Below are 24,536 nucleotides of genomic sequence, written 5' to 3' on the forward strand. Positions count from 1 at the left end.
ATAAATAGAGCTAAAACTCTAAATGTAGTAAATATAGCCAGTATCAAAAATACTGAATTTATTGTATTTTATTGGCAAAAAAATTCTTAGATCAGATTATTAGAGATGAGCGAGTACTGTTCGGATCAGCCGATCCGAACAGCACGCTCGCATAGAAATGAATGGACGTAGCCGGCACGCGGGGGGGGGGGGGGGGGGGTTAAGCGGCCAGCCGCCGTCAAAGCGGAAGTGCCAGGTGCATCCATTCATTTCTATGGAGCGTGCTGTTCAGATCGGCTGATCCGAACAGTACTCACTCATCTCTAGTAACAATACATGTACAATAAAAATCAGTTTGGTATTATTGTATTCTTTACTATGGAGAGATTCTTCCGCCATCATAATAGTTAGACCCTTACAGGACATTTGGGAGGTGAAGGCCCAGGGAGCGAGCACCACTTTAATGAAAAATAAAGCAACTACATATTTTTCGTGCAACAGGCTGACAATGTTCAACTGACTTCTAGTTAAGTAGGTTAGAAGTTATACATGAAGCAATGAGTGGAATGTTAAGTGATGCTGAGGTCTAGGCAAGGAATCTTACAAGTGGTTATCATACAGTCAAATAAGGAAGAGAGATGTATTCTAAGGACTAAAACACTCCAGCCCATGTGTAAGACAGATTGAAGCAGGTAAAATTTGCTTTCCTCTAGACCTTACAGCACTAAAAATACCTAGAACCTTTATTATGGATCTTCTGACGTGCTGAAAAATCAGGTCACCTTTTATAGCGAGTGACACAAGAGGAGGTACCCCTATGAAAATTGCTAAAACATAGCTTTTAATAGTCCAATTAAAATCTACAAAAGTCGTTCCCCCCACAAATAAAATAAAAGAAAAGACAATATAGAGGGTGGGGGTCGTGTGAACACACAACCTCCCAACCCTATGTTTAAGACAGGATAGCAACTGAGGGGAGGGTGAGAGTATCTCTAGTTCTTTCTGTGTTATTTGCCTGTAAATTCACACTGGCGATGTCCTAACATCAGAACTCATATGAGACCCCCACTCCGTTTCCCCTCTGACACTCAATACAGAAACTATGCAGTCATAGCCTGTATGGCAATGGTCGGTCAAGTGGGTCAGATACTTAATAGAGATGGCAGGGATACATTGTAATCCCAATCATAGTTAATGGGTAGTATCCAACAAGATAATGTGCCACCTCTAATCTTTTAAACCCCCACTGTGAGCTTCTATTGTAAACCCTTCAAACAATTTAAGGAAGCTCACTATTGCTGGGATGGTTATAATCAGGCTGCATAGATTCAGTAAAGCAAGCCCCGGCACTGCTCACAGCCAGGGCTTAACACTAGATTTTAGATATAACGGTCTATCCCTCGTTATAATCAGGCTGCATAGATTCAGTAAAGCAAGCCCCGGCACTGCTCACAGCCAGGGCTTAACACTAGATTTTAGATATAACGGTCTATCCCTCTACGCGTTTCATCTATGATTCCTCAGGAGAGTGATATTTATATTTCAATAGAGCGTCAAAAATAATAAATTGCGGTTAAAACCACAAAGACTGCAGCCCTGATGGTGGGCTGCAGCATGCAAGCGAGTCCGACGCTGACTGCTGTTTTAGCTGTGTTTATAAAGCCCACGATCCGGTTGTGGCTCCTCCCCCTCAGGACCCGCCCACCACAGGCCGACCATCAGGAATCATGCTGGTCGGGCAGCGTCATAGTGGGCGTGGTTCGGGCGGAGTCTCGTCATTCGCACAATCGCCGTACCAGTCTATGAAGAAAACCAGCATAGTAGATTGCTGAACAAGTCGGTGTAACAGAAGGTAAGTGTCTCCTCAATAAACTTTCCGGATATGTGAGACAACACTCAAGGGGACTTATATTTACAATTATAATGTATCCACATGCACCTGAATGGTCAATAAAGAGTACATAATTGGATGATCGTCCCGGACATGTGAAACAATATTGAAGGGGGCTTACATATACAATGTATCCACATGCATCTAGATGGTCAAGAAAGAGTAGATAATTGGATACATAGACAAAATCGTGTCCGTTTATATTGTATGGATCTAGACCCAATCACATTCCATATCTCTTCATGATACAGAGGTCATGGACATAACGGACCTGCCGTATCACAAAATGAGCGTGCTGTACAGCATCATTGCTACTTTACTCATGACCGCGGATAAGTATCCCTGCTACTAAGATGTAAGTACCAGATGTATTAGTCACTTCAGGTTCATTAGAACCTATTCATATTCATGCAGGGATATACCCCCATTCCAGATCTATTAACAGCACTGTCGGACCGTTTAGATCCGTTCCCATGTATCTGGGGCCCTATTCATGTCTGCAACCCATGGACTGTAACCCTTAGCAACGGTCAACTCTCAACAACCAGTAGCGATGTAGGTCAGTTGATAGTGTCGCCCTCAGACAGTAATCCAACTGCCCATAATGTATGCTGCATCCCTACATCCGGTAAATGTAATATATATTTATTACTCGCTCTACTATTGATGGTATAGATGCGCAAGCGGCATTCTGTCCCCCAGCACCATCACCCCAATGGGATCACATATAAGGTGACCGGTTTGGGTATCATTCCATACATTATTCCGTATGTATGGCAAATGGATGTACAGTTTCCTAACCGTTGGAAACAACAATCGGTTGCTGATATCGCCATCACACCCTTCTTACTGATGTCCATAGATCTCTCCATTATAGAATGATACATTGTACATGTTTTAAATTCCCCTATGTCTTCACTGATCCCTATCCATACTATGGGGTGAACTTTTGAGATAGTAATAGTCATACACATAGGGGCACATATAAGAGTCGAACATTAATATAATTGGGGGTGTATGTCTATTACTATCTCAAAAGTTCACCCCATAGTATGGATAGGGATCAGTGAAGACATAGGGGAATTTAAAACATGTACAATGTATCATTCTATAATGGAGAGATCTATGGACATCAGTAAGAAGGGTGTGATGGCGATATCAGCAACCGATTGTTGTTTCCAACGGTTAGGAAACTGTACATCCATTTGCCATACATACGGAATAATGTATGGAATGATACCCAAACCGGTCACCTTATATGTGATCCCATTGGGGTGATGGTGCTGGGGGACAGAATGCCGCTTGCGCATCTATACCATCAATAGTAGAGCGAGTAATAAATATATATTACATTTACCGGATGTAGGGATGCAGCATACATTATGGGCAGTTGGATTACTGTCTGAGGGCGACACTATCAACTGACCTACATCGCTACTGGTTGTTGAGAGTTGACCGTTGCTAAGGGTTACAGTCCATGGGTTGCAGACATGAATAGGGCCCCAGATACATGGGAACGGATCTAAACGGTCCGACAGTGCTGTTAATAGATCTGGAATGGGGGTATATCCCTGCATGAATATGAATAGGTTCTAATGAACCTGAAGTGACTAATACATCTGGTACTTACATCTTAGTAGCAGGGATACTTATCCGCGGTCATGAGTAAAGTAGCAATGATGCTGTACAGCACGCTCATTTTGTGATACGGCAGGTCCGTTATGTCCATGACCTCTGTATCATGAAGAGATATGGAATGTGATTGGGTCTAGATCCATACAATATAAACGGACACGATTTTGTCTATGTATCCAATTATCTACTCTTTCTTGACCATCTAGATGCATGTGGATACATTGTATATGTAAGCCCCCTTCAATATTGTTTCACATGTCCGGGACGATCATCCAATTATGTACTCTTTATTGACCATTCAGGTGCATGTGGATACATTATAATTGTAAATATAAGTCCCCTTGAGTGTTGTCTCACATATCCGGAAAGTTTATTGAGGAGACACTTACCTTCTGTTACACCGACTTGTTCAGCAATCTACTATGCTGGTTTTCTTCATAGACTGGTACGGCGATTGTGCGAATGACGAGACTCCGCCCGAACCACGCCCACTATGACGCTGCCCGACCAGCATGATTCCTGATGGTCGGCCTGTGGTGGGCGGGTCCTGAGGGGGAGGAGCCACAACCGGATCGTGGGCTTTATAAACACAGCTAAAACAGCAGTCAGCGTCGGACTCGCTTGCATGCTGCAGCCCACCATCAGGGCTGCAGTCTTTGTGGTTTTAACCGCAATTTATTATTTTTGACGCTCTATTGAAATATAAATATCACTCTCCTGAGGAATCATAGATGAAACGCGTAGAGGGATAGACCGTTATATCTAAAATCTAGTGTTAAGCCCTGGCTGTGAGCAGTGCCGGGGCTTGCTTTACTGAATCTATGCAGCCTGATTATAACGAGGGATAGACCGTTATATCTAAAATCTAGTGTTAAGCCCTGGCTGTGAGCAGTGCCGGGGCTTGCTTTACTGAATCTATGCAGCCTGATTATAACCATCCCAGCAATAGTGAGCTTCCTTAAATTGTTTGAAGGGTTTACAATAGAAGCTCACAGTGGGGGTTTAAAAGATTAGAGGTGGCACATTATCTTGTTGGATACTACCCATTAACTATGATTGGGATTACAATGTATCCCTGCCATCTCTATTAAGTATCTGACCCACTTGACCGACCATTGCCATACAGGCTATGACTGCATAGTTTCTGTATTGAGTGTCAGAGGGGAAACGGAGTGGGGGTCTCATATGAGTTCTGATGTTAGGACATCGCCAGTGTGAATTTACAGGCAAATAACACAGAAAGAACTAGAGATACTCTCACCCTCCCCTCAGTTGCTATCCTGTCTTAAACATAGGGTTGGGAGGTTGTGTGTTCACACGACCCCCACCCTCTATATTGTCTTTTCTTTTATTTTATTTGTGGGGGGAACGACTTTTGTAGATTTTAATTGGACTATTAAAAGCTATGTTTTAGCAATTTTCATAGGGGTACCTCCTCTTGTGTCACTAGTTAATTAGTTTGGTACTACCAACCCAGTGTGTGCACCTTTTATAGCGGCCAAATAATTATTTTTACCTTTTTTGTTGCACAGTAGGATCTCCAGTAAGAACCATCTCCACCTTGGGGAAAACATGTTTGACTTTTAATAATCACAAAAATTGTGACATGTCCATAGCTATCAATTATTATAGGGGTCCAGTAAGCATATTTGCCACTATATTTTACTAGTTGATGAAGGTTCTGCTAATCATACACATTATATAGCTATCCAGTGGCGTAACTAGGAATGGCTGGGCCCCATGGCAAACAATTGACATGGTCCCCCCCCCAACCAATGCCGAAGACCCCGACCGACCCCTTTCAACTCCCACTGTATTCTTGTGCTTTCTATTATGCCCCATAGTGGCCCCTGCAAACACTATTATGCCACGTGGTGGCCCCTGCACATATTATGCCCCATTGTGAACACCCATGAACAATTATTATACTCTGGGGTCTTTTCAGACTCCAGAGTATAATAATCAGAGACCGAGAGGGGATACCAACATAAAAAACACTGTTACTAACCTATCCCTGGCTCGGCTGCACTCCTTGGTGGTGTCAGGTATCTTCAATGATGTCCGGGACGTCACATGACCCAGGATGCAGGCCCCGGTCATGTGCCATCAGGGACGTCACAGAAGTAGGCCCGAAGCCTGTCTGGAATCCACAGAGGTAAGTAACACTTTTTTTTAATGTTCCCTTACCTCTCCCGGGCCTCCGATCATTATATTCGGTTGTCTGAAAAGACCCCCCCCCCGAGTATAATAATAGTGTTTGTGGGGCCCACGGAGTCACTTACTGATCCCGGCCCCTGCCAGGATCGGTAAGTAAATAGGGCCCGTTACCGGCTGGAGTGACTACAAACGGTAATGGCCTATTGAGAAAAAAAAACGCAGCAGTAGCAGATGTCGCTGGGCCCCTAATGTCCCGGGCTCGGTGGGAGCTGCTACCCCAGTAGTTACGCCACTGTATCTAGCCTTTAAATAAAAAAATATCTGCAAATTAGATAGAGAGACAGAGATAGTGAGTGAGTGAGGCCTGCTTCACATCTGTGTTCAGTATTGTCCAGTCTGCTTTCGGACTCCCCGAATGGAATATTGAACGCATTAAAAAGCAGTGAGAAATGAAACCACACGGACCCCGTAGACTATAATCGAGTCCATGTGTTTTCCGCACGGTGTCTGTACGAATCATGCAGAGAGAAAAATACTGCAAGCACCACGTGATCCACACAAATCATGTGGAGAGGAAAGTAGTTCATCAAGTACTTTTGTCTCTGCATGATTCGTAAAATACACGGACACCATTATAGTCTATGGGATCTGTGTGCTTTCATAAGCTCAACGCTTTTTAATCCGTTTGGTGAGTTCCCAAGCAAACTCCCTGAATGGAATACTGAACGCAGATGTGAACCAGGCCTTAGTGTGAAAGAGATGCAGTAAAAATAAATATTTTACCTAAATGTGGAATCATTAGTTATCTGTGTGCATATAAGGAGAACTTGACTGATATAGTTTGGTGATTGCAGCAGCATCAGCAGTGATTTGAATAGGAACTCTGTCAGAGAGAGTAAGGGGTAAGGAGTAAGGACTAGAGATGAGCGAACAGTGAAGTATTCGAGATTCGATATTCGTTTCGAGTAGAGCCTCAATATTCGGCTACTCGATCGAATATCGAGTCCCATTGTAGTCTATGGGGAAAAAAATGCTCATTTCAGGGGAAACCACTATTCGACTAAAGGAGAGTCACCAAGTCCACGAATAGCAGGAGGAGAGTGTTTAGGAGGAGTGCTGTACAGTTAAAGCGCACGGACCCCATTATAGTCTATGGGGTGCATGCGCTTTAACTGCACAGCGCTTGCAGTTGCGCTGATAAAAAGTAAGCTCCCTCGTAACAGCAACCTGCCAGCTCTCCCGGCTAGCAAAGATGAGCCTGCGGCAAATCAACGCTGGTTCTGCAGCAGGCTCGTCCTTGCTAGTCAGGAGAGCTGGCAGCTTGCTGTTACAAGGGAGCGGACTTTTTCTCATAGGAATGAATTGACCAGCGTTGATTGGCCAGTGTACAGCATTCAGCCATTCAACGCTGGTTCTGCTGGAGGCTCGTCTGTGAGGAGGTGGAGTCTAAAATCGGACCACAATGGAGACTGCTGTGGTCTGACCTTAGACTCTGCCTCCTCACAGACGAGCCTCCGGCAGAACCAGCGTTGATTGACTGAATGCTGTACACTGGCCAATCAACGCTAGTCAATTCATTCCTATGAGAAAAAGTAAGCTCCCTCGTAACAGCAAGCTGCCAACTCTCCTGACTAGCAAGGACGAGCCTGCTGCAGAACCAGCGTGATTTGCCGAATGCTATACACTGTATATTTACTGCGAATAGCTAGTAGTATTCGATCGAGTATGAATATTTTGAATACCGTAGTATTCGATCAAATACCTACTCGATCAAATACTACTCGCTCATCTCTAGTAAGGACACAAATAATGCTTGAAATCTACGCCAGCCATGAGCTGGCATAGCCTTTAGTGTAGGTGCACGGCCCAGCAGAGGGTGCGCCTGATTAATGATAAGATAAGCGCCCCTTCATAAATGAGGTGCATCCTCTGACAATGAAGTCTGGAGTTGAGAACACTATAAATCTGCCCCAGTGTGTCTGACATCCAGGAGATGCCTATCTGTGTGATGATGAGATTGCATTGTTTGGATGAGCACTGATGCCTCCTCATCGAAATCCATGCAGGGCACCTCACATTGTACAGTGACTGTGCTTAGTATTGCAGTTCAGCTCCTCTCACTTGAATGTGACTGAGCTGCAAACAATACAATCATTACACACATGCCTTTATTTTAGAACCCGCAGTAAAGATTAGTGTTATATGTATTGTAAGTGACAGATGAGTGACATGTACCATTATTAGGGGTGTTACTGTACTTTTGGTTAGATAGTATGTAACATACCAGACCAATGTAAAATAGCACAAGCATAAACAAATTCTAATCGGGTCAGTGCTCACTTTCACCAGTCCTATATTGTGTTTGCCAATGGCTGGTATGCTGTTTCATATCTTATCAATATGCAAGCAAAGAAGTTCCTTATATGGCAGAAGACAAGAGAAACTGCCCAGATCTTGGCAATGTAACAAGTCAGTATGATTTTACAGTTCCATTAATTTTTTATATCATTGGACAATGGGTGGTGTCTTGGAAAATAAAATGACAAAACTTACATGATCCATTTGTGTCTATATATTCATATTGATGGTAGAAGAAAAAAAAACCCTAAGACTCCATTTTATTTGAACTACCCATTACAGTCCTGCATACTTAGCTCTACATAATCTAGTTGTCATTTTACCTGTCAGATAGAATACGGTTGTCTTACCCTGCACAGAAGAGTTAGGCTGGGGACCCAACTTGCCGAAACACATTTTTTGTTGTTGCAGATTTTGCTGCTTTTTTTTTTCTAAGCCAAAGCCAGGAGTGGATTGGGCAGAAGGGAGAAGTATAAGGACTTCCTATATATTTCCCACTCCCTTTGTAGGCGTTCTTGGCTTTGGCTCAAAAAAACACAGTAAAAAAATGCAACAAAAAAACCTGCGTTTCCGCAAAGTGGGGCCTCAGCCTTATATGTCACTTTGAAGGGCAGTGTTTAAGAGGACAAATTCTACTCAAATATTTTGAACTCCTCATGAACTCCTTATCTATCTCATCTGTAATGTTTATTTTCTTAGCAAGATATATAAAGTAAGATGTTCAGGTGGCGGGATAGTAATCTGAAATATCTCACCATACTTGCTGTTTCTGTAGCCATGACCCCTTCCATCTCTATACTAGTTTTTGCCAGTTTACATTCAGGAGGTTACCAAGAAGTAGGGAACAGATGAGGACCGATCACAGTCTGTTTCCATGGAGATACATAGCTCCGAATAGCTGGGATATTTTTGCGAACATTATCTGCTGTGAATATGCTGTGTATATATATATATATAGGCTCAAGCCTTTTAGGAGGATCAGACTGGGGTTGAACAAAGATATTAAGACTTTTATGTGTTTTTGATATTCCAGAATGTTGAATATCTGCTGGGACACAAACTAGAGAGTTTAGACTGCCAATAGACCCATTTAGACCACTTTCTGCTTACTGTTGGCACCTTTCCATGACATAAGGTCACAGATTAATGGAAAATAAGAGTTTTTTTGTGTTCTTTTACTAAAAAGTTACTCATACTGAACAACAGACGTGTACTACAGGGCATGCTTAAATTGGGTGTATGATTGTGATATCATCCATAGAAGCTCAGGTCACTGAGATTGGTGACCTACCAGAGACTGACTTGTCAATTGACTGTGATTTATCAACTTTCCTCCAGTTCACATCTGCATTTAGGATTCCATTCAAGGAGTCCGCTTAGGGACCACCCCAAATGGAAACCTATACGCCTTAAAAAGCAGTTAGCTAAGAAACCACATGGACACCATAGACTATAATGGGGTTTGTGTGGTTTCTGCTCAGTGTCCACACGAATCATGTGGAGAGAAAAGTACAGCAAGCAGCACTTTTCTCTCCGCATGTTTAGTCTAGAAAATACACGGACCCCATTATAGTCTAGGCAGTCCGCATGGTTACTTAGTTAATTTCTTTTTAATGCATATAGGATTCTGTTTGGAGAGGTCCCCCAGTGGGCTCTCCAAACAGAATACCCATCGCAGATGTGAACTGGGCCTAAACCTATGGAAATTTATAACCGAACAACCATGAACTCGTGGTTCAGAAAGCAGTTGTATAAAATCTCCTGTGTATGGCCAGTGTAAGAAATGATGTAATAGAATGAACTATAGTCAAGCAGGTATTGTTCCTCTAAATTGGAGACAATATAGGGAGTATCATAAACTGCACCTCTGTCTGACACTCTATTACAAAGAGCACAGCAATGGTGGAGGATTATATAAGGATAACACACTGATCCCGTATACTTCCTCCCTCCTAATTATAGCAATGCTATCAGGACACAGGTTTAGCTTGTTTTCAGAATTAGATGCACTGAGAGGGAAATCTGGAATTATGTCTATAAATAGCGCATAGATGACTATAATCTCGCATTACATAATATCTTACATTAGGTTATGGTAATTTTGTTATTGTGTAGGCTGAACTATTTGCTTACATCATAGAGTTCCTGTTCATGGTATTTATATACTATGAGTCAAGAGCATTATGAGGATCGTTGCAGAGGAAACTGTAATAATTGTGGTTGCCATTTGTTCTGTACAATTATTTTTATTCCTAAATGATGGCTGCTTTGGTACACCTTGTAAAATTCCTTTTGTATGATAAACTGTATCTGACTGTCAGTTCAGAGTATTATCTGCATTATCATTGGCAGTGTATCATCACTGTATACTGTAATGGATGCAGTGTAGTGTGGCGTTACAACAAAGTGTGCATTGTTACATAGTAGAGAATTGCTAGGGATCACTGGAGATTTAAAGATCATGCCTCGAAGGACATCAGTCATAAAGCAGGAGGATATGAAGAGAAAACTCCACCAAACAGTAAGTTAGAAAAGGTTCACACGGTTTCTAAGATCAGAAAAAGCATTATCTCTTTCTCCAGAAACAGTGCCCCTATTATTCATGGACTGTGTCTGGTATTGCAGTTGATTCGATTTAATGGGGACTGTACTGCAATGTCAAACACAGTCTATGAACAAGAATCACATTGTTTCTGAGTGGTTGACTCAAAGAGGATTTCACTGGTTCACAGGTTCATCTAAGCTCTCACTTTGCCTGACTCCTGAGATGCTGCAAAGTAAACTATTATAAGGATATGTTTCTGGAGGCAAAAAAATTAAAATCTGCAAGGGTCAAATCAGCTTTGTATGTATGAAATCCGCAGCAGCAAAAACCTGCAAGAAATCCTCAGAATATACAGTAGTGCATTAAGTGAGCAACCCTAAAAGTCATGCAGATTTATTCTACCATTTGCATCCATTTTTGTAGATTTTCAGTGAAAATCCACAGCAAATCCACCAGATCTGGAAGGAGTCTAATTTAATGTTGTATTATTCTTAAACATTATAATGAAAATAACATAATATACTAAATGTAATGTGCGGACTACTGTATATTATAAGGGGATGGGAAGTCTCCAAGTATAGAGATATAAGGACTTATACTCATTCGGTATGATTTATTTCACTATACCGACTATATCAAAACCACCATCCTTCTTAGTTTGTAGCTCTAGCACACAAAGGTCTATCTTCTTGTATCCAAGCGAAGGTTTCAGTCTTGTGTCTCGCCATGAAATGTCTGCGGTATTAATTATTTGTATGTACATTGTTGTTCCATATTATGAAGGGATGCAGATTAAGTATTACCCTTTATATATTTTGAAAAATCAAAAATAGGATATGTACAAAAATACAAACATATTAATATAAGTCAATAATATATATAAAATAAGTCAATGATGCTACAGACACTATTTATTAATTTAGTATGTTATTCCATAATTAAATGGCAAAATTACACGTAAATGTGATACAAAAGTAAAAGCTTTGCTGGTCCAGAAAAAAATGTCTAAGCAGGACTATTATTGCTATTTAGATATCACAATAAATCAGGTAAAACTGTAATATGTGTCTTAGTAGATAACCAGTATAATATAGTGATTTGGTTACTATATTAGGTTTTGTACAATTTATTTCAGGAATTAAAGTCGATGGAATAGAGCAGGCACCTGATCCATGTCAGTATGTTGTGACCAGCAGGTGCACAGTCCTATCGGTTGCACTTAATGCAGAACGCTATGACACTTGATATGTTCAGTATTCAGAAGATACCTGTACATTGAAAGGCAATAGATGTGGATTGTTATAGTACAAGTAAAATACAAACTTAGCATTCAAAATAGCTTTGAAAGTTAAAGGACCAGGATTTTTTTTATTGCCTATCCTTAGGATAGACAGAAATATCTGATCGGGGAGGGAGGGGGTTGGATTTGGGGATTGTCAGCAATGTTTACATGCAAATCTAAAAAGTAATTGTACAGTATAATAAATAAAGTACAGCCTTGATGTATGTGCAATGTTCTATATTACCTCTGTTACATACTCTAGTAGATGCTAATAGAGGTGAATCATAGGAACTTAAAGGGGTATTCCCTTGTGTGTACGTTATCACCTAGCCATAGGATAGGGTACAAATTGCAGATGGTTTGGTGTTCGCCTCTGAGACCCCCTACCGATTAGGGGAAGGGGGTGTTTTGTCTTGTGTTCTTAATGGTGCAATGGCCAGCAGTGTATTACAGTACAATAGTTACAGTACGCGTACAATGCTCGCCTATCTTCGGCACTCCTATTGAAATGAATGAAGTGATGTGATTTGCTCGTTGCCCAACCACCGTTCTGTTCAGAATGGTGAACAAAATTCTGCCACTCTCCTGACCAGTAAGGGTCTCAGCAGTTAGGCCCCCACCAATCTGATGTTATTCCCCATCTTATGGACAGGGAATAACTTGGTCACATGGGAATGCTCCTTTACGTGGTCACCAACTAAAATGAGATTTATATAAATCAGATTGCATTATTCTTTTCCATAAAAAATTGGAAACCAGACTGTAAGTAAACTAGAAAGTCACTGTGTGTATCCATTAATAGGGCAACATTTTCTGCCTGTTTTTCTGATTCCCCAAAAGGTCGGAGCTACTGACTTTCATTAGTAGTGTGAACATAGCCTAATATGAGTCTTTTTCTGCCCCCCCCCCATACACTGATGTTTGTGCTTTAGTAAGATGGGACAGCAACTCATACTATAAGAGAGTGATAGCAGAGCGAGAGAAGACAGATGGACAGACAGGCTTCTTAAGCTAAATTTCTATTTCACTCCAAGTGCTTTATTCACACCTATACAGGCCAGCGCTTCTCTCTAATATCCTTTTTGATTCTACAGATACTCATGAGAATATTCTTCACTACTTTAGTATGAGGAAAATATTTGTTTTGGTACCGTGTTAGCCAGTGATTATGAAATATAAAAAAAAAAAAAAAAAACTTTGCAAGTCTTCAGTAGGTGATACCTTTTTTAATGGCTAACTCATAATGATGACAGAATATGACGTTTCGAAACGTCATATTCTGTCATCATTATGAGTTAGCCATTAAAAAAGGTATTACCTACTGAAGACTTGCAAAGTTTTTTAGTTTTTTTTTTTATACTTTAGTATGTGCAGTGTATGGGAGACGGCATAGCAGCTAGTGTCTACCCACCAGTTCAATGAACTGTAAAAATGCAAGATGTAGAGGGGAAAACTACTAAAAAAAAATGCATTTAATGGCTAGAAATAGGATTATTCCTCATGTACACATACTACACAATTGACTTATGCAAAGTGTGTTGAAAGGTTGGGTACATTGTAAGGACAATGTTTTTCCAGCCTTACAACCATGCTTCTGGACAATAAAAACCCAGCACATTATCCATTACACAATAAACTGTTTAGTAAATGTTAAAGATGATAACATGGCACTCCCTCACTTTTCACATCAATGTGTTGCACCTTTCACATGGCATCAGTCCTATCCTTCATATTAATATCATTCTTTGTTCTCTGTTCAGCTTTATTTTATGTCAACTTGGAGAGGTTTTCAGTTTTATTTTTATTTTTATTTAGTACTCTTTTCTTCTGACTTTTGAGGGGTTTATTCAGTTTTTAGTATTGATGGCCTATACCTAGGTGTTGGACCCCTGAAGATCTAATAATACTAGAAACTAGATAACACCTTTAAAATTGAGAATGCAAAGCAAAAAGGTTATTGGGGAAGATGGCCCAAGAAAGTAAGTCCTATAGTATAAGATCTTTGGTTCCAGATACCTTTATAAACAAAGGAGGACATTGTTATTCTTAGGATCCAGCTATGAGGTGTATTACATAATGTGCAGTGTGATATATCTTATAGAAAACCTGATGACATTGTATCCGTTTTCTCTATTGCATGGTCATTTATGCTAACTATTTTTATATAGGTCCTTGTGTATACAAAATATATGGAAGTTGCATATTGCTTTTATTGTATACATATTGCAAACATTTATACACAGTTCCTATAACATATGTAACTCAAATTGTAAGGCCAAGTGTTTCTGACATATTTATTGCAAAGTTCAGGGTCTGAACCAAAAATTAGCAACAAAGTATACTACAATGCATCTTAAGGCCATGGCCCCACGTTGAGAAAGCACAGCATTTTTGCCTGCTGCAGAAACACAGGAGAAAGCACTGCATTTTACAGTAAAGTGAATGAGCTTCTCATCCATACATTGCCGACAAAAAGAGCCACGGAAAAGCTGTGTTTTCAAAAACATGTTTTTGAGAAATGCAGCGTGTTAATTTTAGCTGCTGAATTTCTGTACATTCTATGTTGCAGAAATGCAGCTTTTTTGTTGCAGATTTTGCTGTGTTTTTTGCGCCAAGCCTAGGAGTGAACACAAACGGAATGGGAAGTATATAGGAAACCCCTATGCTTCTCCCTTCTGCTCAGTGCACTCCTGACTTTGGCAACAAAATCTGCAACAAAAAAAGCTGCGTTTCCACAGCGTGGGGCCTTAGCCTAAAAAATGCTGTGGAAAAAACTAAATTTGTTATTGCTGTATTTTTTATGCAGTTTTTTTTTTTGATAGGTAGGGCCTTAGTCTAAAGGATTTTTACAATATAAAAATATGAAATCCTATTTAAATCTCAAACCTAATAGTTCAATCTGGTTTGGTTGTAAAGACAAATGTATGTTACCTATAAAAATAAGTTGTACCACACTTACGGTATGTATTAATCGCATTTTATCTCATTTATTCAGCATACATATATAGCACAATACATAGGTAAAAGCAGACCAAGGCTAGGTTTATATCTACGATGCAGTCTGTAGGAGACACTGCTGCAAAAGTCCTGCTGGGAGGACTTTTCTCTACTGACAGAATCCCAACAGTCACACAGCGGACCCGTTTATGGTCTAGGGTCTGCAGGTAGCCAATGTCTATGGAAACAATGGCATCCATTTACGTCTGTTTTTTGCATTCATTTTTTGATCCGTTAATTGAATATAATAAACATGATCTGAATAGAAGCTATTTCAGATAAAAGCAGAAAGTAGAGCACAGTGGAGGGAATATGTAAAATATAATGGATGAAGCAAGTTCTAACCGGTTAATTAGATATCAATGCTTGAGCTAAGGCCTGGTTCACATCTGCATTCATTATTCCATTAGGAGAGTCCACTTGGGGACCCCTTGAACGTAACACCAAATGCATTGACAAGTGGTGAGCTTATGAAAGCACACGGACCCCATAGACTATAAGGGGGTCCGTGTGTTTTCCACACAAATCATGTGGAGAGGAAAGTAGTTCATGAAGTGCGGACACCGTGCAGAAAACACACGGACCTCATTAGTCTACGGGCTTCGTGTGTTTTCATAAGCTCACCACTTGTCAACGGGTTCGGTATTACGTTTGAGGGGTGCCCAAGTGGACTCTTCCAACAGAATACTGAACGAAGATGTGGACAATGCCTAAGAAGTACATAAAATGCAATTGGAATGCTTTTTTTTTTTCATTATTTTTGCTGTTTGTTACTTTCACAATTTTATTTTTGTTTACTTAAATTGGCTATTACTATTGTAATTTTTACAGGATGGGGATTTAGGCGCAGGATCCTCATTAGATTATTTAGATATGATATCTATTTCACTTGCATCTTCATGAACTTATTGGCTCAAGTATTGTTATTTTCCATCCATTATATTTGCCTTACTTGATATTCCTCAATTATGCTGCTATTATTAATGTAATTTAGAATTAAATTTAATATTTTGGTATAATACTATTGATTTCTGTGGGTAACATTCTTTTTATTTCTTGCATTTTATCTACTATTACTAGAAACAGCCCAAGATTAATCAAAACTAGTGCAAATAAAAGTATAGGAATTGCCCATGGCCACTGTAGGATTGATAGTTGCCCTCATTTTACCTTAACAAAATTAAGAGCTGGAATCTGATTGGTTGTCTGTGCGCTAATAGTAATACATCTTTTCCAGATATTGAAGGACCACTATAATAACTATTATATTTATGAAATCTAACACCAATAAAAGATTAGATCTACTTAGAATTGTTAAGGGTAGACTATCAGAACAAAGAGTCACAAGAGGATATTTATAATGATCCAATGGGAACCATGAACTATGTATTTATACCTCAGTTACACATTCCTGTATATATGTGATATAGTACGTTGTCCATTCCTAAACCGCCTTACATTGAACATATAACGTCTAATGTCAGTCATTAATTTGCTGTACCTTTAACAATCCCTCACTTTCTTTTTTAAGGCGGACTCCACACATACATCTGAGCGAAGAAAACGAAATGGCTTCATTTCTGAGAGGAATACATCAGAGCCGCCAACACTTGTGAGACATTTTCACTTCTATATTGGTGTTTTTGTGTAATGTACATGAAGTTCATTCTTGTAAGGAATAACCAGGAATGTTTCTGTATAAAACCTCTTCTATTGTGGTTTAATAAGTTAGTGAGCTACATAATGGATACTTCAGTGGTTGAAGTTACAAATATAAAAAAATATACAAAGCCATTATTATTATTTATTATTATTATTATTATTATTATTATTGTTTATTTATATAGCACCATTAATTCCATGGTGCTTTAAATTTGGGGGTTACATACAGTACACAAAATATACAGGTAGATATAATACTAACAATGACCGACTGGCACAGTGGGGTAGAGGGCCCTGCCCGCGAGGGCTTACAATCTATAATCTCACTATGATAACCAGAGGAAGGAACCATAAGGAAGGAACTTACCGTGTTCCGAAATGTGTAGCCCTACTATGCCGTTACATCTGTATCAACTCCCCCTGGTTACTATGTAACTAATTTATGGATAAAGAATAAAAATTATATTTTAATCTACACATCGCCTGGTTGACGCTGGATTCCTCCTTTCTTCGTTCCTAGAATATTATCATATCTTGAGGAACTATATATAGAGGCCTTTTGCTAGGAGGAGGCCTTGACTACAATCCCTACAGTAATCTTTTGACACAAGAACAACATAAAATACATTTTCATGTTTCTAAAGTATATAACCATGATCTTATATGTTATGAGAACAGCTTAGCAGAAAATAATGGAAATAATTTAAGGCCTACGTATATACACTAAGCCTGAGCTCTAGTGATTTGTTAAGGTCAGAGAAGTCCTTTGATGATAGTTGATATCTGTAATATGCCCACTCTTTGGGCACTGTCATTTATATGCGGGTTTTCAAGGCTCCATTTTATATTGGATAATGCTAGAACATTTTTTCTCTACTAAATCATCCCCAACACGGTATCAATAAAAATTCTTGCCACACAAAAAAAGTCACTTTACACACTTCCGTACACAGAAACTTAAAGAAGTTATGGATGTCACAATATGGCAACGCTAACAAATTTTTGTTCCTAAAAGTTCACTTTTTAAAAAATGCCGTAAAACATAAGAAAACTATATAAATTTGGCATGTACAGGATCATACTGACCAGCAGAAAATGGAGAATTGTGAACCTTTTACCGCACAGTGAACTTATAAACAAAACCCATAAGAAAATTTCACAATTGTAGGTTTTTTCCCAGTCCCCACAAAACATAGGCCTCATATGGCTCTGTAAATGGAAAAATAAAAAAAATGATGGCATATGAAAGGGAGAGATAAAATAAAAATTTTAAAAATGGCTACAGTGGGAAGGGGTTAACAATCTACTACATGGTCAACAATAAGGTAACACTGATATGTAGCAGACAGAGAGAGAAGATGCATCTAGTTACATGAGAATGCTGTAACACATGGCATGTATGACACATCATGATGGGAACTAAGGATTCGCTGTAATTCAATTAACTCAAGCAGTCCAAGTTTCAAGTAACATTTCAATCTACAACCGAATGTATCAAATCCATAAGACTAGGCCAGCAGCTGTCAAGAGGAAATAGAGAGTAGATCTATGAGAAAGATAAGATGATGGCTATTTAACATTCAATGTTTTTCATAAACATTTCGGTCTTGCAAAACAATTTTAACTGCTATAAATTTATATGCAAGGGGGCGTTCACACTACGGTTAGTGACCATCAGCAGTGTCCGTAGCTATTGTCCGTTACAAGATTTTAATAACATACACTAGCTGAACCATCAGAAATCTGTTAAAATTTCCATTAATTTCAAAGGGATTTTATATTGTGTCCATATACACACAATCCGTCAGAAGTCCGTTTTTTTCCAGCAGACAAAAAAATCCTACATGCAGGACTTTTGTGTCCATTAGAAAAAACAGACAGCAAGTGTCCATTATTTTTTTAACATTGAAATCTATGGGCAATGGACTTATAATGGACAGTAACTGATAGCCATGGTGGGACTGTTAAAGGATTATCTGATCTTATTTTTGAAGCCATTCTTACTAGAGATGAGCGAACAGTGTTCTATCGAACTCATGTTCGATCGGATATTAGGCTGTTCGGCATGTTCGAATCGAATCGAACACCGCGTGGTAAAGTGCGCCATTACTCGATTCCCCTCCCACCTTCCCTGGCGCCTTTTTTGCTCCAATAACAGCGCAGGGTAGGTGGGACAGGAACTACGACACCGGTGACGTTGAGAAAAGTAGGCAAAACCCATTGGCTGCCGAAAACATGTGACCTCTAATTTAAAAGAACAGCGCCGCCCAGGTTCGCGTCATTCTGAGCTTGCAATTCACCGAGGACGGAGGTTTCCGTCCAGCTAGCTAGGGCTTAGATTCTGGGTAGGCAGGGACAGGCTAGGATAGGAAGGAGAAGACAACCACAACAGCTCTTGTAAGAGCTAAATTCCAGGGAGAAGCTTGTCAGTGTAACGTGGCACTGACGGGCTCAATCGCCGCAACCCAGCTTTCCCAGGATCCTGAATGGAATACACTGTCAGTGTATTCCCGTATACCCGATATATACCCCCGATACCCGTTCCAACGGTGTGCCCCCCCACCTTCACCCCAGAAATACCCTGCAAGTCCCCTAGCAATAGAATTGGGGCTATATACACCCACAATTTTTACTACTGGTATACAGTGCCATTGTCTGACTGGGAATTCAAAGAATATATTGGGGTTATAAATACCCTCATTTCTTGCTACTGCCATATAGTGCCAGTTTCTGACTGGTAATTCAAAGAATATATTGGGGTTACGTGCACCCACAATTTTTACTACTGGTATACAATGCCATTGTCTGACTGGGAATTCAAAGAATATATTGGGAATACAAATACCCTCATTTCTTGCTACTGCCATATAGTGCCAGTTTCTGACTGGTAATTCAAAGAATATATTGGGGTTACGTGCACCCACAATTTTTACTACTGGTATACAGTGCCATTGTCTGACTGGGAATTCAAAGAATATATTGGGAATACAAATACCCTCATTTCTTGCTACTGCCATATAGTGCCAGTTTCTGACTGGTAATTCAAAGAATATATTGGGGTTACGTGCACCCACAATTTTTACTACTGGTATACAGTGCCATTGTCTGACTGGGAATTCAAAGAATATATTGGGGTTATAAATACCCTCATTTCTTGCTACTGCCATATAGTGCCAGTTTCTGACTGGTAATTCAAAGAATATATTGGGGTTACGTGCACCCACAATTTTTACTACTGGTATACAGTGCCATTGTCTGACTGGGAATTCAAAGAATATATTGGGAATACAAATACCCTCATTTCTTGCTACTGCCATATAGTGCCAGTTTCTGACTGGTAATTCAAAGAATATATTGGGGTTACGTGCACCCACAATTTTTACTACTGGTATACAATGCCATTGTCTGACTGGGAATTCAAAGAATATATTGGGGTTATAAATACCCTCATTTCTTGCTACTGCCATATAGTGCCAGTTTCTGACTGGTAATTCAAAGAATATATTGGGGTTACGTGCACCCACAATTTTTACTACTGGTATACAGTGCCATTGTCTGACTGGGAATTCAAAGAATATATTGGGAATACAAATACCCTCATTTCTTGCTACTGCCATATAGTGCCAGTTTCTGACTGGTAATTCAAAGAATATATTGGGGTTACGTGCACCCACAATTTTTACTACTGGTATACAGTGCCATTGTCTGACTGGGAATTCAAAGAATATATTGGGGTTATAAATACCCTCATTTCTTGCTACTGCCATATAGTGCCAGTTTCTGACTGGTAATTCAAAGAATATATTGGGGTTACGTGCACCCACAATTTTTACTACTGGTATACAGTGCCATTGTCTGACTGGGAATTCAAAGAATATATTGGGAATGCAAATACCCTCATTTCTTGCTACTGCCATATAGTGCCAGTTTCTGACTGGTAATTCAAAGAATATATTGGGGTTACGTGCACCCACAATTTTTACTACTGGTATACAGTGCCATTGTCTGACTGGGAATTCAAAGAATATATTGGGGTTATAAATACCCTCATTTCTTGCTACTGCCATATAGTGCCAGTTTCTGACTGGTAATTCAAAGAATATATTGGGGTTACGTGCACCCACAATTTTTACTACTGGTATACAGTGCCATTGTCTGACTGGGAATTCAAAGAATATATTGGGAATACAAATACCCTCATTTCTTGCTACTGCCATATAGTGCCAGTTTCTGACTGGTAATTCAAAGAATATATTGGGGTTACGTGCACCCACAATTTTTACTACTGGTATACAGTGCCATTGTCTGACTGGGAATTCAAAGAATATATTGGGGTTATAAATACCCTCATTTCTTGCTACTGCCATATAGTGCCAGTTTCTGACTGGTAATTCAAAGAATATATTGGGGTTACGTGCACCCACAATTTTTACTACTGGTATACAGTGCCATTGTCTGACTGGGAATTCAAAGAATATATTGGGAATGCAAATACCCTCATTTCTTGCTACTGCCATATAGTGCCAGTTTCTGACTGGTAATTCAAAGAATATATTGGGGTTACGTGCACCCACAATTTTTACTACTGGTATACAGTGCCATTGTCTGACTGGGAATTCAAAGAATATATTGGGGTTATAAATACCCTCATTTCTTGCTACTGCCATATAGTGCCAGTTTCTGACTGGTAATTCAAAGAATATATTGGGGTTACGTGCACCCACAATTTTTACTACTGGTATACAGTGCCATTGTCTGACTGGGAATTCAAAGAATATATTGGGAATACAAATACCCTCATTTCTTGCTACTGCCATATAGTGCCAGTTTCTGACTGGTAATTCAAAGAATATATTGGGGTTACGTGCACCCACAATTTTTACTACTGGTATACAGTGCCATTGTCTGACTGGGAATTCAAAGAATATATTGGGGTTATAAATACCCTCATTTCTTGCTACTGCCATATAGTGCCAGTTTCTGACTGGTAATTCAAAGAATATATTGGGGTTACGTGCACCCACAATTTTTACTACTGGTATACAGTGCCATTGTCTGACTGGGAATTCAAAGAATATATTGGGAATACAAATACCCTCATTTCTTGCTACTGCCATATAGTGCCAGTTTCTGACTGGTAATTCAAAGAATATATTGGGGTTACGTGCACCCACAATTTTTACTACTGGTATACAGTGCCATTGTCTGACTGGGAATTCAATGAATATATTGGGAATACAAATACCCTCATTTCTTGCTACTGCCATATAGTGCCAGTTTCTGACTGGTAATTCAAAGAATATATTGGGGTTACGTGCACCCACAATCTTTACTACTGGTATACAGTGCCATTGTCTGACTGGGAATTCAAAGAATATATTGGGAATACAAATACCCTCATTTCTTGCTACTGCCATATAGTGCCAGTTTCTGACTGGTAATTCAAAGAATATATTGGGGTTACGTGCACCCACAATTTTTACTACTGGTATACAGTGCCATTGTCTGACTGGGAATTCAAAGAATATATTGGGGTTATAAATACCCTCATTTCTTGCTACTGCCATATAGTGCCAGTTTCTGACTGGTAATTCAAAGAATATATTGGGGTTACGTGCACCCACAATTTTTACTACTGGTATACAGTGCCATTGTCTGACTGGGAATTCAAAGAATATATTGGGAATACAAATACCCTCATTTCTTGCTACTGCCATATAGTGCCAGTTTCTGACTGGTAATTCAAAGAATATATTGGGGTTACGTGCACCCACAATTTTTACTACTGGTATACAGTGCCATTGTCTGACTGGGAATTCAAAGAATATATTGGGGTTATAAATACCCTCATTTCTTGCTACTGCCATATAGTGCCAGTTTCTGACTGGTAATTCAAAGAATATATTGGGGTTACGTGCACCCACAATTTTTACTACTGGTATACAGTGCCATTGTCTGACTGGGAATTCAAAGAATATATTGGGAATGCAAATACCCTCATTTCTTGCTACTGCCATATAGTGCCAGTTTCTGACTGGTAATTCAAAGAATATATTGGGGTTACGTGCACCCACAATTTTTACTACTGGTATACAGTGCCATTGTCTGACTGGGAATTCAAAGAATATATTGGGGTTATAAATACCCTCATTTCTTGCTACTGCCATATAGTGCCAGTTTCTGACTGGTAATTCAAAGAATATATTGGGGTTACGTGCACCCACAATTTTTACTACTGGTATACAGTGCCATTGTCTGACTGGGAATTCAAAGAATATATTGGGAATACAAATACCCTCATTTCTTGCTACTGCCATATAGTGCCAGTTTCTGACTGGTAATTCAAAGAATATATTGGGGTTACGTGCACCCACAATTTTTACTACTGGTATACAGTGCCATTGTCTGACTGGGAATTCAAAGAATATATTGGGGTTATAAATACCCTCATTTCTTGCTACTGCCATATAGTGCCAGTTTCTGACTGGTAATTCAAAGAATATATTGGGGTTACGTGCACCCACAATTTTTACTACTGGTATACAGTGCCATTGTCTGACTGGGAATTCAAAGAATATATTGGGAATGCAAATACCCTCATTTCTTGCTACTGCCATATAGTGCCAGTGTCTGACTGGGAATTCAAAGAATATATTGGGGTTACGTGCACCCACAATTTTTACTACTGGTATACAGTGCCATTGTCTGACTGGGAATTCAAAGAATATATTGGGAATACAAATACCCTCATTTCTTGCTACTGCCATATAGTGCCAGTTTCTGACTGGTAATTCAAAGAATATATTGGGGTTACGTGCACCCACAATTTTTACTACTGGTATACAGTGCCATTGTCTGACTGGGAATTCAAAGAATATATTGGGGTTATAAATACCCTCATTTCTTGCTACTGCCATATAGTGCCAGTTTCTGACTGGTAATTCAAAGAATATATTGGGGTTACGTGCACCCACAATTTTTACTACTGGTATACAGTGCCATTGTCTGACTGGGAATTCAAAGAATATATTGGGAATGCAAATACCCTCATTTCTTGCTACTGCCATATAGTGCCAGTTTCTGACTGGTAATTCAAAGAATATATTGGGGTTACGTGCACCCACAATTTTTACTACTGGTATACAGTGCCATTGTCTGACTGGGAATTCAAAGAATATATTGGGGTTATAAATACCCTCATTTCTTGCTACTGCCATATAGTGCCAGTTTCTGACTGGTAATTCAAAGAATATATTGGGGTTACGTGCACCCACAATTTTTACTACTGGTATACAGTGCCATTGTCTGACTGGGAATTCAAAGAATATATTGGGAATACAAATACCCTCATTTCTTGCTACTGCCATATAGTGCCAGTTTCTGACTGGTAATTCAAAGAATATATTGGGGTTACGTGCACCCACAATTTTTACTACTGGTATACAGTGCCATTGTCTGACTGGGAATTCAAAGAATATATTGGGGTTATAAATACCCTCATTTCTTGCTACTGCCATATAGTGCCAGTTTCTGACTGGTAATTCAAAGAATATATTGGGGTTACGTGCACCCACAATTTTTACTACTGGTATACAGTGCCATTGTCTGACTGGGAATTCAAAGAATATATTGGGAATGCAAATACCCTCATTTCTTGCTACTGCCATATAGTGCCAGTTTCTGACTGGTAATTCAAAGAATATATTGGGGTTACGTGCACCCACAATTTTTACTACTGGTATACAGTGCCATTGTCTGACTGGGAATTCAAAGAATATATTGGGAATACAAATACCCTCATTTCTTGCTACTGCCATATAGTGCCAGTTTCTGACTGGTAATTCAAAGAATATATTGGGGTTACGTGCACCCACAATTTTTACTACTGGTATACAGTGCCATTGTCTGACTGGGAATTCAAAGAATATATTGGGAATACAAATACCCTCATTTCTTGCTACTGCCATATAGTGCCAGTTTCTGACTGGTAATTCAAAGAATATATTGGGGTTACGTGCACCCACAATTTT

General features: G+C 39.5%; 1 protein-coding gene across 3 annotated transcripts in view; it reads left to right on the forward strand.

Moving 5' to 3' along the window:
- MYZAP (myocardial zonula adherens protein) overlaps window positions 1-24,536 on the forward strand; it is a 94,004-nt gene that overhangs the window by 32,765 nt on the left and 36,703 nt on the right. For all 3 annotated transcript variants that reach the window (XR_012716100.1, XM_075273524.1, XM_075273525.1), the window contains exon 3: window positions 16,376-16,456. Coding sequence is in view for 2 of the 3 variants with exons in the window: in XM_075273524.1 (XP_075129625.1) it covers window positions 16,376-16,456 (81 nt within the window). In the remaining variant the exon portion in view is untranslated. The remainder of the gene's footprint in view (window positions 1-16,375; window positions 16,457-24,536) is intronic.

This window comes from Leptodactylus fuscus, chromosome 5 (genome assembly GCF_031893055.1).
Source record: "Leptodactylus fuscus isolate aLepFus1 chromosome 5, aLepFus1.hap2, whole genome shotgun sequence".
NCBI classification, from domain to species: Eukaryota; Metazoa; Chordata; class Amphibia; order Anura; family Leptodactylidae; genus Leptodactylus; species Leptodactylus fuscus.